At 48.3% G+C, this 16992-nt stretch overlaps 2 protein-coding genes across 2 annotated transcripts in view; both read right to left on the bottom strand.

Moving 5' to 3' along the window:
• Positions 1–65: 65 nt before the first annotated feature.
• LOC108522014 (killer cell immunoglobulin-like receptor 3DL2) lies at positions 66–4367 on the bottom strand. The gene is made up of 4 exons (XM_017862115.1): positions 4288–4367; positions 3165–3200; positions 2123–2416; positions 66–694 (listed from the first exon to the last, which is right to left on the bottom strand). The coding sequence occupies exons 1-4, from the start codon at positions 4319–4321 to the stop codon at positions 303–305; spliced, it is 756 nt and encodes a 251-aa protein (XP_017717604.1). The 5' UTR covers positions 4322–4367; the 3' UTR covers positions 66–302.
• A 1882-nt stretch (positions 4368–6249) lies between these two features.
• The window catches only part of LOC108522013 (killer cell immunoglobulin-like receptor 3DL1), a 29729-nt gene continuing 18986 nt past the window's right edge, over positions 6250–16992 (bottom strand). Inside the window, exons 4-8 of the mRNA XM_017862113.1 lie at positions 15798–16097; positions 13905–14198; positions 11889–11939; positions 7554–7658; positions 6250–6933 (exon numbers count right to left, since the gene is read on the bottom strand). Of these exons, the coding sequence (XP_017717602.1) occupies positions 6926–6933; positions 7554–7658; positions 11889–11939; positions 13905–14198; positions 15798–16097 (758 nt within the window). The 3' untranslated portion in view covers positions 6250–6925. The remainder of the gene's footprint in view (positions 6934–7553; positions 7659–11888; positions 11940–13904; positions 14199–15797; positions 16098–16992) is intronic.

Genomic DNA, 16992 nt, shown 5'->3' with positions numbered 1-16992 from the left:
AAAAAAAAAAAAAAAAAAAAAAAAAAAAAAAAAAAGAGAAACACTTTGTGGAGGTAAAACAGAAATGAAGCTTCTAACCTGTGTGCCAGGTGTCTGAGCAAAGTCAGCACGGAAGGACGCCTCTGGGACATGTCTGTCTGTCTGAGTGTCCCCTTTAACTCTTTCTCTCTTTTCTACCTCCCTGTATGGCCCCTGTGTCTGTCCTCTGTTATGACACCTGGTCTCTACTTGTGTCTCCTGTTTCTCTGTCTCTGTTGGTACAGACCTCACCAAGTGAGTCTCTCTCCATAAGAATCCCACACTCATCTTCCTCGTGACAACCTGGGGCTTCCAAGTCCTGGATCATTCACTCTGTGTCCCAGTGACAATGAGAAGAATGTCGGGACACTCTCACCTATGATCACGATGTCCAGGGGGTCACTGGGAGCTGACAACACATAGGGGGAGTGAGTGACAGAACCGTAGCATCTGTAGGTCCCTGGAAGGGTAGACATCGTGGAATTGATGGAATAGTTGGCCTGGGAACCCCCACCATGGAGCTCTCCAACAAGGTGCAAGGGCTCCTCAAAGGTCCCCTCACTCTGCAGAAAGAAGTGCTCAAACACGGTATCTGACGAACATTGTAGGATGACCATCTCTCCCGATTTCACCAGGGGACCTGGGAGGGCCAGGAGGGAAGGTTTTTTGTGGACTCCTAGAAAGAGAGGTTGGGAGTTTAGAAGGCGTCTCCTTATGTCATCGTATCCATGGCACCTGGAATGAGTGAGGGTTCCCCTCCCGGCTGTCTGTCTCTCTCCTCCTTCTCTGTGTCTCCCTGTCTTTTATCCCCTGGTGCAGGTCCCTCCATCTGTGTCCCTCCATCTTCTCTGTCCGTCTGTCCCTAATACCCTCGGACTCCCTTCCCACTGGGCTCAGCCTCATCTCTTAGGCTGTTGTATCTGTTTCCCACGAATCCCTTTCCTCCTGTCTATGTAGGGGTGGAAGAGGAACCATGGCAGGCTGCATGTCCAGGCTCTTAGCAGCCTGGTTCAGTGTCTGTTGGACAAACTGGAGTCCCTGGCAGGAGGTATGAACTGATCAGAAAGGCAGGCACCAGTATCCACACATCCTGTTCCTGGTGGGGATTGGGAGCCTCTCCTGCATGCCTGTGCCTTCTCCATGGCCGCAGCTCCTGGTGTTGGTTCAAGGAGCATCGTCCCCTCCCTATGTGGATGGAGCCTGGTGGTGGCATCAGTGTCCCGCCCTTCCTGATCTCGGGGTTGCCAACTTTCTCCTTGTTTCGTTTCTTTAATTAATGGATTACTTAATTTGTTTTTGAGACAGAGTGTCACTTTTTCATCCAGGCTGGAGTGTAGTGGTGTGGTCTTGGCTCACTGCAACTTCTGCCTCCCGGATTCAAGCGATTGAATCCAGTCGTTGGTTTACTTGTGCCCACCACCACGCCCGGCTATCGTTGTTTGGTTTCTTAACTTGTCCTTGACCTGGTTCCTGTGTTGGTTTCCTGTTGCTGTGGCTGAAAATTATCACAAACATGGCAGAAGGAGAGAACACACTGACCCCTTCCACTTCTGGAGACAGAAATTGCATCCAGTTCTCTTGTGCTAATATCAAGGCGTCTACAGGGCTGCGTTCCCTCTGGAGACTCAGCGGAGCGGTTTTCTTGACTTCTCCAGCCCGTAGAGGCCACCTGCCATTGTGGCTCGTGGCCTTCCTCCACCTTCAAAGCCCACAGTGGCTGATGGAGTCTCCCACGACGCTGCTCTAATCCCCACTCTCCTCATCCTCCTCCTCTTCTCCTTGGTGCCTTGTGATTACACTGAGCCCAGCAGGACAGTCCAGGCCGTCTCCCCATCTCAAGGTCAACTCATCAACAACCTGAGCTCCGTCTTCCCCTTCAGTCCCCTGCCCTATAGCATAAAGAGTCACAGGCTCCAGGGATTAGAATGTAACCGTATTGTGGACAGTTATTCTTCCCATCACAGCACCCATTTCCCTGTATTCAATCCCCCTTTACCCCAAAGACATCAGGTACTGGGTGATGGGACCCTGGTGGACACCCCCAGCAGAAGCTCTGGGATTCAGGAGGTGGGACAAAGAGAAGCCCAGACAGGAGCCCTCTGACCTGTGACCCTGATCGCCAGGGGTTCACTGAGTGCCGACCACTCAGTGGGGGAGTGCGGGTATGAACCCCGACATCTGTAGGTCCCTGCGTGTGCCTGGATCACAGGGCCCATGAGGAAGCTCTCCTGGAATATTCTGCTGTGGAGGATGGGAATGTGGCTTCTGTCATCCTTGTACAGAGTGAAGCTGGGAAAGTTGTAAAGCCCACGACGATAGTGACACCGAAGAGTCACGTTTCCTCCCTGAGGCACCACAGCGCTGGGCCGGGCAGACAGGAAGGTCTTGTCCTGACCACCTGGGGGAGAAGGAGGCGCCACCTTAGAGAGGAGAGTGTGGAGCCGCCCCTCCCTCCCTGTGCTCAGAAGATTCTTCCCCTTTCCATGTTTCTAAGGCTCCTACCGCACCTGGGTGCCCAGGGCTACAGGAAGGACCCATCCCACATAGACATGGTGTCTCCTTACAACAAAGGTGTCAGCTGAGAACTTTGAAGAAGTGCTGAATAAGGGACTCTTACTAGATTTTAAACCTTCAAGATTACTCATATAAAACAACACAAAGTAGAGACGGCATGGAGGGCGTGTCCTTTGTGAACGGAATATCAGCCAGCGCATGCACTGAGCCCCCATCAGATGATTTGGAATGTCAGGGTCATGGCTGTGGTTTCCCCACCTCTTCTGGTAGAATGACAGCAGCCACACTGCAGCCCTGACCGTCATGGAAACACTGGAGGGTGTGAGTTACACCTTTGTCCTCAGAGGACCTGCTGTTCCTAGCCCTGCTTCCCTCCCTTCCTCAGCCGCTGACACCACTTCCTCCCTGCACACCTCAGCTTGGAGCACCCCAAGCTCACCCCAGGCTTCACAGAGCTTGACTCAGCCAAGGGTAAGAAAGGCCAGAGAGGACGAGGTCAGAAGTGTGAGCCGAGCACCCCAGGGTCCCCCCTTCTTAGTTTATGAGACACTGTCTGACAGGACTTCCCTCCTGTTTCAGGAAAATCCTCTTAGGTGGGGAGATGACACCCTAAGGTTTGAGGAAGGACTCACCCATGTATGGACAGGCCCTCTGGACCAAGAAGAATCCTGGAAAGAAAGATCATGATGGATGATCCATCTGCAGACAAACCTGGGCCTCCCCTGCTGCCCCCACTGGGCTGTGCGTCTGGGTAGGCAGGCCCTTGCTGGGCTGAAGGTAAACTCACCCTGGTTGCCTACCTGCCCCTGCAGCACGGATCTCAGCTGCGCAGAGACCCAGCCTCCTGATCCAGATCTCCACCCCAGGCCTAGATCTACCCAACAGGCCCACAAGTCCACTCCATGCTGATATCTCTACTCCAGGCCCATATCTCCACTCCAAACCCATATCTCCCTTCCAGGCTCTTATCTCCTCTCCAGGCTCATATCTGCACTCCAGACCCATATCTCCATCCCAGGCCCATATCACAATTCCAGGCCCATGTCTCCATTCCCGGCCCATATCCCCACTCCAGTCTCATATCTCCACTCCAGGCCCAGATCTCCACCCCAGGCCCAGATCTCCACTCCAGGATCATATCTCCACTCCAGTCCCATATCTCCTCCCCAGTCCGATCCCTCCATGCCAGGCCCATGTGTCTATCCCAGGCCCATATCTCTAACCCAGGCCCATATCTCCACTCCAGGCGCAGATCGCCACTCCAGGATCATATTTCCACTCCAGGCCTGTATCTACACTCTACGCTCATATCTCCACTCCAGGATCCTATCTCTATTCCAGGTTCATATCTCTACTCCAGGCCCAAATCTCCACTCCAGGCACATATCTCCACACCAGGCCCATATCTCCACTCCAGGCCCATATCTCCACGCCAGGCCAATATCTCCACCCCAGGCCCATATCTCCACTCCAGGCCCAGATCTCCACCCCAGGCCCATATCTCCATTCCAGGTCCAGATCTCCACTCCAGGCCCATCCCTCCATGCCAAGCCCATGTCTCTATCCCAGGCCCATATCTCCACCTCAGGCCCAGATCTCCACCCCAGGCCCATATCTCCACTCCAGGCCCAGATCTCTACTCCAGGATCATATCTCCACTCCAGGCCCATAACTCAACCTCCAGGTCCAGATCTCCCTTCCAGGCCCAGATCTCCACCCCAGCGCTTCCTCCGTCGATTCCCTTCCGGGACTCACCAACACACGCCATGCTGACGACCATGAATGACATGGTGCTGCCGGTGCAGACAGGCGGCCGCGCCGCAGCTCAGCTCAGCAGCGCACAGGATGTTATCTGGCGTCCTGCCCATGCATTTGACGTGCTGACCACATCATGGGAGGGTGACGTACGCAGGCTCTTCCTACCTTGCATGAGGCTCAGCGGGTGCTCACTCAGGAGTGGAAAATGGCTTCCTGGAAATTGTTCTCACTAGAACTGACACCTTGTGTCCTTCACTATAACCAGTTCAAAACACGTTTCAGATCCAACCTCTCAGACACGAGGTTTTTATCTGTGTTTCAAACTCTTCTTTGTGTGTAATATGCAAAATATCTATAGGTATTATGAACGTTGTCAGAGCAATTGTGACGAATAAACCATTAGGATGTTTCATGCTTGTATTTCTAGTATGACAGCAGAACCAGTTTAAATGATTTAAATACTCAGGGAAGGATTATGCAATTATTTACAATCTTAGAACTGTTCTTTATCAGCAAAACCCACATGTAAATTCTGGATTTTTGTCATTTTGTCTACAATTTGTCTCATGACCCAAGAGTCCAGAGCCCCAACTCATGGTTCGCTCTCTCTCTGTCTCTCTGCGTCCCTCATTTTAAATTGTATGGCAATATCCAGTAACATCATGCTATAGAAAATCAAGTGTCCCCAGCACTTTAGGAAGCCGAGGTGGGCGGATCAACTGAGGTCGGGAGTTCGAGACCACCCTGGCCAACTTAGTGAAACCATGTCTCTGCTAAAAATACAAAAATTAGCTGTGCCTCGTGGCAGGCACCTGTAATGTCAGCTACTCAAGAGGCTGAGGCAGGAGAATCGCTTGAACCTGGGAGGCAGAAGTTGCAGTGAGCCGAGATTGTGCCACTGCAGTCTAGCCTGGGTGACAGAGCTAGACTCTGCCTGAAGAAATATAAAAAAAGCGTAGCAAATAGCCTATAATAAGAAACTAGAGGACTCCAGCTACCAAATTTTAAGGGGTTGTATAAACCTACATAAGTGTAGCATTCTCAAGAGAGCGAACACAGAGAGCCCCTTACCAGAAAACAGTGTCTAAAATGCATCCATGCACACACAGTCCCGTTAGATTTGACAATGGTTGCCATGTGGTTTAAGGAGGAATAGAATGTCTTCTCAATAGATAACACAGGCCCAAGGGTTACGCATAGAAAAAAATAAATCTACACGTATTCTCACACTATAAAACACTTCTTGTTTTTTATCTTGTTATTGTAAATTTTTTATGATTTATATTTAAAATTGAGAAATAAAAGTTAGATGCAGTCGTCCTTCACTATTTGTGGGTGATTGGTTTCAGAATCTCCGCTCAGATACCACAATCTGCAGATGCTCAAGCCTCTTACATAAAATGGTACAGCGTTTGCATATAACCCATGTTCATCCTCCTGTATCCATGAAATCATCTCTAGATTACTTTTAATTCCTGACACAGCCTACACACCATTCCATTTGTGTCCATTCAACATAGTTTTGCTTTTTGAAACTTTGCGGATTATTTCCCTGAATATTTTTGATTTATAGTTGGTTCAATAAACACCTGTAAACCCCACAGATCTGGAGGAGCGACTGTGTATTTATAGTACGAAAGATGATGTGTGGACATGTGTCCCCGTGGAGATGAGACTAACAAGACCTATGACTCTACAGATGTATCATCTTGGAATGGCTCTGCCAACTTTCCAGGTCTGCAGAGAGTAAGAACATGACTTGTTCATGTGATTCACGATCCTTGGATCCTCCCATGAGCTGCATCTTTAGATGGAAATTGGAGTCCCAGAGACGAATCAGGCTCCACCTGCTTCCAGAAGCTCAGATTCCAGGGGTGAGAACTCAGTGGAGAACAGACAGGGTTATATGGACATAGTAATGATAATACCGGAAACTTTTGGCAAAAAAAGAGTCACCTATAGAATGAGGGCAGTCACGTTTATTTGAAGAGGAGGGAACTACATTGAAACCATAACAAATTTTTATAAGGTTTACTGATGACAGAAGACTGAAAACTCGTCTGAGGGGAGGTGGAACAGCATGAGGGAAGGTGGAACAGCACGTGTCTAAGTGCCGTGTTAAGAGGGAGCCTCTTGTATGTTTGGAATTGTGAGTTCCTCAGTGTGACTGCAGCCTCAAGTAGGACTAGGAAGCAAGTCAGTTAGTTTGGAGACGTGGGCAGGGGTCAAGTGAAGTGGAGAATGGTGGGCTAAGTAAAGGAGTGCGTGTTCTCTCCAGCAGGCAGTGGGAACCACCGACATTGGCAAGCAAGAGAGAGCCAGCAGATTTGTGGTGTGAGGAAGAGCAATGCTCTAAGATGCAGAGTCGAGACTTCAGATTCTAGCTGCTGGCACATTGGAGCTGTCAAGCTGGTTTTGAGACAGGGCTGTTGTCTCCCTAGAAGACCCCCTCAAGACCTGTCTGTGGTGCTCATGGGCAGGAGACAGGGATCTGGGTTCAGCATCTGGAAGCTTTATGTACACTCTGGTATCTGTTGGGGATGTCTTGGGCTTCTGAGAAGGGCGAGTGATTTTTCTCTGTGTGAAAACGCAGTGATCCAACTGTGCGTATGTCACCTCCTGAGGGTCTGGTTCATCAGAGTCCTGGAGAAAGGGAAATGTTGAGTGAGGGAGGGGCTCACATTCTTCAGGACTAGTAGGGAATAAGACTGTATCCATGAGGCTGGGCTGAGGAGGAACTATCTCCCTGTTCATTGTTCTGTCCCCCACAGGCTCTTGGTCCATTACAGCAGCATCTGTAGGAGACGGAGGTCATCAAAAGAACAGGGGGGGCACTTCTGGGTCGTCATTTCATGAGCAGATACCAACACACAGGGGGAGACTGTAGGTGCCTGAGGTCCCTCAGCTGCCCACAGCCAGACTCAGACATTCTGTCTCTCTGAGCTGAAGGACCCATCCCATGAAGAGCTGTCAGTTCCCATCCCAGTGATTCTGCCTCCCACTTTCTGCCTGTCATGGAACCTTCTGGATGTCAGTGGCTGCAGGGACACGAGGATACAGTTCAGAATCTGGCAATGGTCTGTGAGCTGAAGGCAGGGGCAGGGTGTCTGGTGCTCTCTCTAGAAAGCTCTGCCTCTGTGGCTCCTGCCTTGGGCCAGAGACCATCCTGCCGGTGAGAAACACACACCTGCATGCTCCCATCCTCCTCATCCTTCCTCCCCACACGGCTCTGAGGTCTCTGGCCTCTGCCTCGTGAGACTTACTCTTTTTGTCGGAGCACCAGCGACGAAGGAGAACGAAGAGGAGGATGGTGAAGAAGATGGTGGCCACCGAGTACCTAATCACAATAGGCAGGTGTCTGGTGATACCTGGAGGAAGATAGGAATCCATTGAGAAGCTCACCAAAGCAGCTCCTCTTTGTGGATTGTCTCTCATTTCTTGCTTGCCAGGCAACCCCATAAAACATCTCTTTAGGACAAGCACCCATGTTGTGGGAGACCCAGCTTTCTCCTGCTTTCTCAGTTATAGTTTTCATAATAACCACAGAATGTGCTGATGTGACACCTGCTATTGTATGGATGTTTGACCCCTTCAAACTTCACTCTGAAATGTAACCCTGAGTTTGGGAGGTGGTGCCTATGGGGACATGTTTGGGTGATGGGGTTGGATCCATCATGAATAGATTAATGCTGCCCCACATGACGGGGTTAGCACGTTCTCCCTCTATTAGTACTCTGGAGAGTTGGTTCTTAAAAGGAGCTTGGAAACTCCATCACACCCCCTTTCTCCCTGTCTTGCCGTGTGATCTCAGTGGTCTCTGCACATGTAGGCCCCCCTTCTCTTCTACTAGAGTAGGAGCAGCCTGAGGCTGCAGCCAGAAATAGATGCTGGTGTCCTGCCTCTTGTGCAGCTTGCAGAACCGTGAGTCAACCAATTGTCTTTTCTGTAGAAGTTACCCAGGCTCAAGTGTTCTTTTACAGCCTCAAAAAGGGACTAAGACAGCAACATCCTGAGCTCAGGAGGAACGTCCCAGAACAGCTGGACTGTCTTCCTGTTCTTCCCAGAGGAGGACGTCATGCAGTGGTTGAGGTCAGTGCTTCCTGTGGCTCCAGGGTACAAAACCCAGGCTGGGCTGCTTTCTGGGTTCCCCCAGCTGCAGTGCAAATGGGGTGACTCCATATGTCTCGAGCAGCTTTTCTGAGTCTTGGAGGACTGGCTCACACTGAAATGTAGGCTTCTGTTGTCACTTGCTGGTTATCTGTTAGTAGTGAACCTGCCTATGTCACGTATTCTCTGTGTGTTCTGTCTCCCTGGAGTGACGGTGAGTGATAGAAATTGGCATAGCCCCAGGTGCAGTACAGGAGGTGTTTAGAGTCTTCTCTGGGAAGACTGGACTGGGATTGATACACAGTGAATGTGCTTTACAATGTCTACAGCCACAACCCTCTTGACTCAAGCACATTGCATTCAGCAAGAAAAGGCATAAAGTGAAATCAAGATCAAAAAAGTGAAGTAGAAATGTCATATATCAAACAGCCAGGAAATAATGATGAAGCTCGTGAACAACGTGCTGCTTTTTGTGATCCTGGAAGTCATATATTAGGCTGTTGTTCTACCTGAGAGTCCGGGGGAAGGGCAAACCCCTCCATCATCTATTGCTTCGGTACAACTTGTCTTTCTGTGAATTCGTACAAAAGGTGACCAGGAGATATTGCTGGCGCTGTTCTCTGAGTCCAAGGTCTGAGCTCCAAAGAATATTGGTTTTTACCTTCCCACGGTCTATCTGCGTCTCTTAATGTGATAGGAAGTAGGGGTGAGGTGGGGGATTTGGGTGAAGGGGCAAGTTTTATGCCATGAACACAGCACTTTCTCTATTCCAGCACTTGTGCTGGTGGGTTCAGGGGCCTTTCATATTTTCCATATGATCTCAAGCTCACAGAAAGCAAACAGGGAAGAGGTTTTTGGCTGATTTTCTGATGGATAAGATAAAGGATCAAAGAAGTCATTATAGAGAAATAGAAAAATGATAATTGGGATTGAAGTGCCTTTGTCATTCGTGTATGTTATATTACATTTCTGTGTTTTGTATTTTTATTTTTTGTTCTCACTCTGTCTCACTCTGTCACCCATGGTGTAGCCCAATGACGTGATCTCGGCTCACTGAAACCTCTGCCTCCCGGGTGGAAGCCATTCTCCTCCTTCAGCCTCCCGAATAGCTGGTATTACAGGCATGTGCCACCACACCCAGCTAGTTTTTGTTTATTTAGCAGAGTTGGGTTTGACCATGTTGTCTGGGCTGTTCTTGAACTCCTGACCTCAATGGATCCATCCGCGTCAGCCTCCCAAAATGTTGGGTTACTGGTGTCAGCCACTGTTCACAACCTCCTTGTTACATTATAATAAGTCTCTTCCTTTGCAGCACCCCTCATGTATCAATCAGTCCTCTGCCAGGTATTGATTTACATGTAGGAAAAATAAATCTCAGAAAGAAATTAAACAATTAGGAAAAATCAAACCAGGCAAGCCCTCCCTGTGAATTATTCTACCTCACATACACATCTTCTATCCATCTACTTCATTCATTTGGTGTCTAAATACGCAACACATTTCACCAGTGGGTGGGAATTGCCTTTTCCACAGTCTCCTAGATTCCAGTTATGCACCTGAGCCTCCCTTATTTTCATGTCAGTCACTATTAGTCATGTAGGGATTCCTAGTTAGCCCCGTGGTGAATCCAAGGGCTATGAGTATAAACACACACTCCTTGTCCTCCTTAGTTTCCTGTGTGCCCAGTGTGCTCTTCTCTCTCTCCAGTGGTCTTGTAATTCTCCCCATCTCATTCCCAGCGTTTCAGGCAGAGCCTCTTCCTTCCACCTAAGATTGTTTTCACCTTCGTGCCTTCACGGTTGACAATTGTGTGTGGAAAATCCTTCCGCCAGTCTTCCAGGGGTTAAACTATTTTTTTCATTAAGATCACAAGTATTATTTGATCAGTGAGAACTTCTCTGTGACCTGAAATCATACACTCAGCATTATCTGTTATTTAGTTTAAATTCTGGCTGAGTGCCTTGGTTCACGCCTATAATCCGAGCACTTTGGGAGGCTGAGGTGGTCAGTTTATTTAGATTGGGAGTTGGAGATAGACTGGGCCACATGGTGAAACATCGTCTCTACCAAAAATCTACAAAAAGAGTTAGCCAGGTGTGGTGGCGGGTGCCTGTATCCAAGCTACTCAAGAGGCTGAGGCAGAAGAATCACTTGAACCCAGGAGGCGGAGATTGCAGTGAGCCAAGATCGTGACACTGCACTCCAGCCTCAGGGATAGAATGAGACTCCGTCTTAATAAATACATAATTAATAAATCCATAAATAAATCGATTTCATGCACTGATGTTTCCCAATGGATCAGCCATTTATAGGTCCACTTGTGCATTCATTTTCTTTCCTCTCGTTTACCCATCTGCAACATCAGTGTCCCAAGAGCAGGCCAAATGCATCCTGTTTACTATTTGTGGAAGGCAGGAGAATCCACCCCACCCCAAAAATGTCCATGTCCTAGCCTTCATACCTTGTAAATATGTGATTATACGTGGAAAAGAGGAATGAAGATTTCAGATGGAATTACGGTTGCTAATCAGCTGAACTGAAAAGGAGGGTATCCTGGATGATTTTAGGGAGATGATGATAGATTATCCTGGTGAACCCAATAAAATCCCAAAGTCCTTAAGAAATGAGGAAGAAAGCAGAGGAACATTCAGAGAAAGAGGCGTGGACAAGGAAGAAGGGTCTGAGTGATGCCATGTGAGACGTGACCAGTCTTTGTGGGTTTTGAGGAAGGAAGAAGGTGACCAGGAGCCAAGGACCGTGGGAGCCTCTAGAAACTGGGACATGTGGAAAGCAGATTCTTGCCTGGAACCTTCAGAGAGAAGGCAACCTTGCTGTCCCCTTGATTTTAGCCCTGTGAGATGCATTTCATCCTTTGAGCTCCAGCACTGTAAGATAATTCAAAAGCTGTTTTGTTTTCATCCACCAATTTTGTGGAAATTTGTTATGGCAACAGTAGGAAAGGATTCTAACTGCACAGCCTGAGCATAGGACTGTGGCTGAATGAGTCAGTGAGTTGAAGTGTGCGTGCATGAGCTCTGTTCTCCTTTACTGCAATGCTTTCTCTGCTGATTCAGCCAGGGTTGCCTCATGACCAACAGGAGGTCATTCCTTGGCAAGTGGAACTTCTCTAAAACACCTCACCCTCATTAGATGTTCCCTTCCCTTCCCTCTTTCAAGCCCCCAGGAATTTATCCTCCAGTTAGGAATGCAGGGAGAACAAACACTACATTTTTCGTGAGAAGGATGTCAGATTTCCAGTCATTCTTTCAGCTTGTAGGAGGTCTCAGCTGCAGAAGATTAGAGATTAAGAGACTTCACTGAGCCCTGTGCTGGGCCCAGATCCCTTTTGCTGTTGGAGTGTCTGGAGTTCAGAGAGATGGTGGAAGACAGGTCCACAATCAGAGCTGGAAGGTACTGAGCCAAGGCTTGAATCCAAGGCTTCCACCTCCTCAGGTTTCCAAAAGCAGAGATAAGAGGGATTCTTTACTCACCGGTTTTGCAGCTTGGTTCAGTGGGTGAAGGCCAACTACTTGAAGGGTTTCCTAGAATACAGACAGGAGAGGGGTGAGGAAATGAGGGTGCCTGTCCTCTACTCAAGGGAAATCTTTCAGGTTCGTTCACTGCAGGGAATGAAATTGCACCTCTACCTCTCACCATTCACAAAAGTGAAATCAAAACGGATTGAATACATGAGTCTAAGTCCTGAACCTATGAAACACATAGAATAAAATATTGGGGAAATGCTTCAGGACATTTGTCTGAGAAAAGGCATTTTGTTTAAAACCTCAAAAACACAAGTAATCAAAGCAAAAAATGGACCATAGGGATTACATCAAACTAAGCAGCTTCCGCACTGCAAAACTAGCAACCAACAAAGTGAAGAGACAACCCACAGAATGGGAGCCAATATTTGCAGACTATGCATCTGAGACGGGATTCATAACTAGAAATATAAGAAGCTCACATAACTCAATAAAACAAATAATTTAACTAAAAAATGAGCAAAAGACTTGAACAGACATTTCTCCACAAACAAAACATATAAATAGCCATCATGTGTATGAAAGTGTTCAGTATCACTCATCACCAGAGAAATACAAATGAAACATCACAATGAATTTTCATCTCACCCCATTAAAATGGCTTTTAACCATTCGACAAGCAAAACAAATGCTGGCAAGATGGCAGAGAAAGGAGAATCCTGGTACTCCGTTGGTAGGAAGGTAAATTAATACAGCCATTATGCAGAAAAGTATGGAAGTCCTTTAAGAAACTAAAAAGAGGCTGGGCATGGTGGCTCACGCCTGTAATCCCAGCACTTTGGGATACCAAGGAGGGCACCTCATTTGAGATCAGGAGTTTGAGAGCAGCCTGATCAACGTGGGGAAACTCTGTCTGTACTAAAAAATACAAAACGTAGCCAGGCGTTGTGGCATGCATCTGTAATCCCAGCTACCAGGGAGGCTGAGGCAGAAGAATCATTTGAATCCAGGAGGCCTCTGCCTCCCAGGAGGTTGCAATGAGCCTAGATTGTGTCAGTTGCACTCCAGCCTGGGCTACAGAGGAAAGTTCTGCCTCAAAAACAAAAACAAAACAAAAACCAAACAAAAGACTAAAAAGAGAATTTTCATAGTGTTCACAAATTCACTACTGGGTTTACATCCAAAGGAAAGGACTTCAGTGTATCGAAGTTCTATCTGCACTCCCATGACTGTTCCAGCAGAGTTCACAGTAGCCAAGATGTGGAGTCAACCTACCTGCCCCTCAGTGGGTGAATGGATAGAGAGAATGTGGTACATACACACAGTGGAGACTACTCATCCATAGAGACAATAACATCCGACATTTGCAGCCACATGGATGGAACTGGAGCTCATTACAAAGACTCCCATTTCTCACCCTTATGCAGGAGCTCTAAAGTGGATCTCAAGAAGGTAGAGAGTAGAATGGTGGCTACCAGAGGCCGGGAAGGAAACGGTGGAGGGTAAACACAAAACAAAACAAAAAACAGAACAAAACAGAATATAAATGTGCTTATGACCACTAGACTTGACACTTAAAAATGGTAATGGTGGTAAATTTTGTAGGTATTTTTAACCTTAACAAATATTTTTTCAAATGAAAAGAAAAGGGTGTAAGGGTTGCTGGTGATGATATCTCTGTGTGGGCGAGAGGTCAGGATGGGCGTCTGGTGAATGGGTAAGGATGAGGGGCTGAGGGAACCTCTGATCTCCCCAAACTGAGCCCAGTCTCCCGTCCTCTGAGTCTGTCCTGACCAGTTTCTCCATCTGCCTGGGTGCCTGGAGTGCTGACCGCGGACCACCACGCAGGCCATGCAGGAGGGTTTGGAGGGGCCCTCTCTGCCATCCTGCATCCTGATCCCACCCTCACACCGAGGCTTGGTCTTCTCTCTGAACCTGTCCATGCTTCTCTCCCTCATCAGCAGCAAGTTCCTCAGCTATGGCTGTGGGATCATAAGACATGGGACAGGCATGGGGTTTCCTCACCCGTGACAGAAACAGGCAGTGGGTCACTCGGGTCTGACCACTCGTAGGGTGCGATACGGAAAGAACCGAAGCATCTGTAGGTTCCTCCGTGGGTGGCAGGGCCCAGAGGGAAGTCGGCCTGGAATGTTCCATTGACGCTTGGCACTGCAGAGAGCCTAAGTTCACGGGCCTCCCCCTCCCTGGATAGATGGTACATGTCAAACGAGGTCTGGGAGCTGCAGGACAAGGTCATGTTCTCTCCTGCCTGCACCATGGGGCCTGGCTGGGCTGAGAGAGAAGGTTTCTCATATTTACCTGGAAGGAGAAGAGGCAGTTTCCTCAGGGAGTTTCTTCCTTGTCACAGCTCCCCTCACACCTGAGCTGAGAACTCACTCCCCTGCTCTGTGGCCTAATTCTCTCTCTCACCCTCCACCCCGTCTCTCTTCATGTCTGTTTCCTCCTTCCACTTTCTCTGTCTCTCTAGCTCTCTGATCTCACTTCCCCACCCCGTGGTGTGTTTTCGCTTTTTGTATTGTTTTCTTCTCTCTGACCCTCCTTGGATTGTTGACTTGATCTTCCTTTTTCTTTAATTCTGAGTTTCTCACTTTCTGTTTTGTTCATAACCTTCTGCACATTTCTATCTATTATCTATCGATCAATCGATCTATCTACTACCTGTCAATCTGTCAATTAGCTATCTGTAATCTATATCTGTGTATCATTTATCTATCTCTCTAGCAATTGTCTGTCTCTCTATCTATCCACCATCTATCTATTATCTCTATCTATGTATCATCTGTCTATTCCCTCTCTATCTGTCTGCCTCTCTGTCTGTATGTATTGTCTACCTATCTATGTATCTATCTATGTGTGTATCTATCTATCTATCTATCGATCTATCTATCTATCTATCATCATCATCTCTATGTATCATCTATCTATCAATTGCCATCTATATATCTTTAAACCACCCATTATCTATCGTCTACCTATTTATCATCTATCTATATCTATCTATCCATCTACCATCTGTCTCTCTCCATCTCCTTGTCTTTCTCTGCCTCTCAGTCTCTCTACTTCTATCTGGAATCTCTGCAATCCATCCCCACATCTTTATCTATCTCTGTCTTTGTGCCCCTCCCTCAGGGTTCTGATTTTGGAGCTTTTCTCTGCTCCCTTCCATCATTCTCTCCACTCTTCTGCCCTTTTTCTGTCTTTTTATGTGTCTGTGAGTCTCTCAGTCCCCTTCCTCTGGGTCATTCACTGTGTGTTTGTCTTTGCTTTCTGATGTTCCTGATTTCTCTCTGTGTCTCTCAGGAATCCTATCATATGTGGGGTTATGTGGAATATGAGCCTCAGAATCCAGTCTGGGGACCCCAAGTCCACACAGCACACAGCGGTTGGTGTTCTGGGGCCATGATATCCTGGGACGATGACTCTCCACTGCACAGAAGGCAGAGGTGTCAGAATCAACACGGTATCTGTAGATGCCACAACGTCTGAGGCCACAGGGCTGACTCAGGAGAGAAATATGGGTGTCCTTGGGTTCTCCTGGTAGAAACACTTTGTGGAGGTAAAACAGAAATGAGGCTTCTAACCTGTGCCGTCTCTGAGCAAAGTCAGCATGGAAGGACGACTCTCTCTGGGACGTGTCTGTCTGTCTGGGTGTCCCCTTTAACTCTTTCTCTCTTTTCTACCTCCCTGTATGGCTCCTGTGTCTGTTCTCTGTTATGACACCTGGTCTCTACTTGTGTCTCTTGTTTCTCTGTCTCTGTTGGTACAGACCTCACCAAGTGAGTCTCTCTCCATAAGAATCCCACACTCATCTTCCTCATAACAACCTGGGGCTTCCAAGTCCTGGATCATTCACTCTGTGTCCCAGTGACAATGAGAAGAATGTCGGGACACTCTCACCTGTGATCACGATGTCCAGGGGGTCACTGGGAGCTGACAACACATAGGGGGAGTGAGTGACAGAACCATAGCATCTGTAGGTCCCTGGAAGGTCAGACCTCTTGGGACTGATGGAATAGTTGGCCTGGGAACCCCCACCATGGAGCTCTCCAAAAAGGTGCAAAGGCTCCTCAAAGGTCACCTCACTGTGCAGAAAGAAGTGCCCAAACACGGTATCTGATGAACATTGTAGGATGACCGTCTCTCCTGATTTCACCAAGGGACCTGGGAGGGCCAGGAGGGAAGGTTTTTTGTGGACTCCTAGAAAGAGAGGTTGTGAGTTTAGGCGTCTCCCTTTGTCATCATATCCATGGCACCTGGAATGAGTGAGGGTTCCCCTCCCAGCTGTCTGTCTCTCTCCTCCCTCTCTGTGTCTCTGTGTCTTTTTTCCCCTGGTGCAGGTCTCTCCATCTGTGTCCCTCCCTATTCTCTGTCCGTCTGTCTCTAGTAGCCTCAGACGCCCTTCCCACTGAGCTCAGCCTCATCTCTTAGGCTGTTGTATCTGTTTCCCGCTCATCTCTTTCCTGCTGTCTATGTAGGGGTGGAAGAGGAACCATGGCAGGCTGCATGTCCCGGCTCTTAGCAGCCTGGTTCAGTCTCTTTTGGACAAACTGGAGTCCCTGGCAGGAGGTATGAACTGATCAGTAAGGCAGGCACCAGTGTCCACACCCCCTGTTCCTGGTGGGGATTGGGAGCCTCTCCTGCCATGCCTGTGCCTTCTCCATGGCCTCAGCTTCCATAGGGTGGCTCCTGGTGCTGGTTCGAGGAGGATCGACCCCTCCCTATGTGGATGGAGCCTGGTGGTGGCATGAGCGTCCCGCCCTTCCTGATCTCGGGGTTGCCACCCTTCTCCTTGTTTGGTTTCTTTAATTAATTGATTAATTAATTGAGTTTTGAGACAGAGTCTCACTTTTTCACCCAGGCTGGAGTGTAGTGATGTGGTCTTGGCTCACTGCAACTTCTGCCTCCTGGATTCAAGCGATTGAATCCAGTCGTTGGTTTACTCGTGCCCACCACCATGCCCGGCTATCGTTTGGTTTCTTAACTTGTCCTTGACCTGGTTCCTGTGTTGGTTTCCTGTTGCCACTGCAGAAAATTATCACAAACATGGCAGCAAGAGAGAACACACTGACCCCTTCTACTTTTAGAGGCAGAA

The sequence above is a fragment of the Rhinopithecus bieti genome, unplaced genomic scaffold (genome assembly GCF_001698545.2).
Source record: "Rhinopithecus bieti isolate Rb0 unplaced genomic scaffold, ASM169854v2 scaffold_64031, whole genome shotgun sequence".
NCBI classification, from domain to species: domain Eukaryota; kingdom Metazoa; phylum Chordata; class Mammalia; order Primates; family Cercopithecidae; genus Rhinopithecus; species Rhinopithecus bieti.
This window is presented reverse-complemented; position numbering and strand designations above follow the sequence as displayed.

Coding starts and splice junctions, on each gene's coding strand:
- LOC108522014 (XM_017862115.1), bottom strand. CDS start 4,321: ATGTCATTCATGGTCGTCAGCATGGCGTGTGTTG. Junction 3,201..4,287: donor CGTCAGCATGGCGTGTGTTG/GTGAGTCCCGGA, acceptor CTTTCTTTCCAG/GATTCTTCTTGGTCCAGAGG. Junction 2,417..3,164: donor GAGGGCCTGTCCATACATGG/GTGAGTCCTTCC, acceptor CTTCTCCCCCAG/GTGGTCAGGACAAGACCTTC.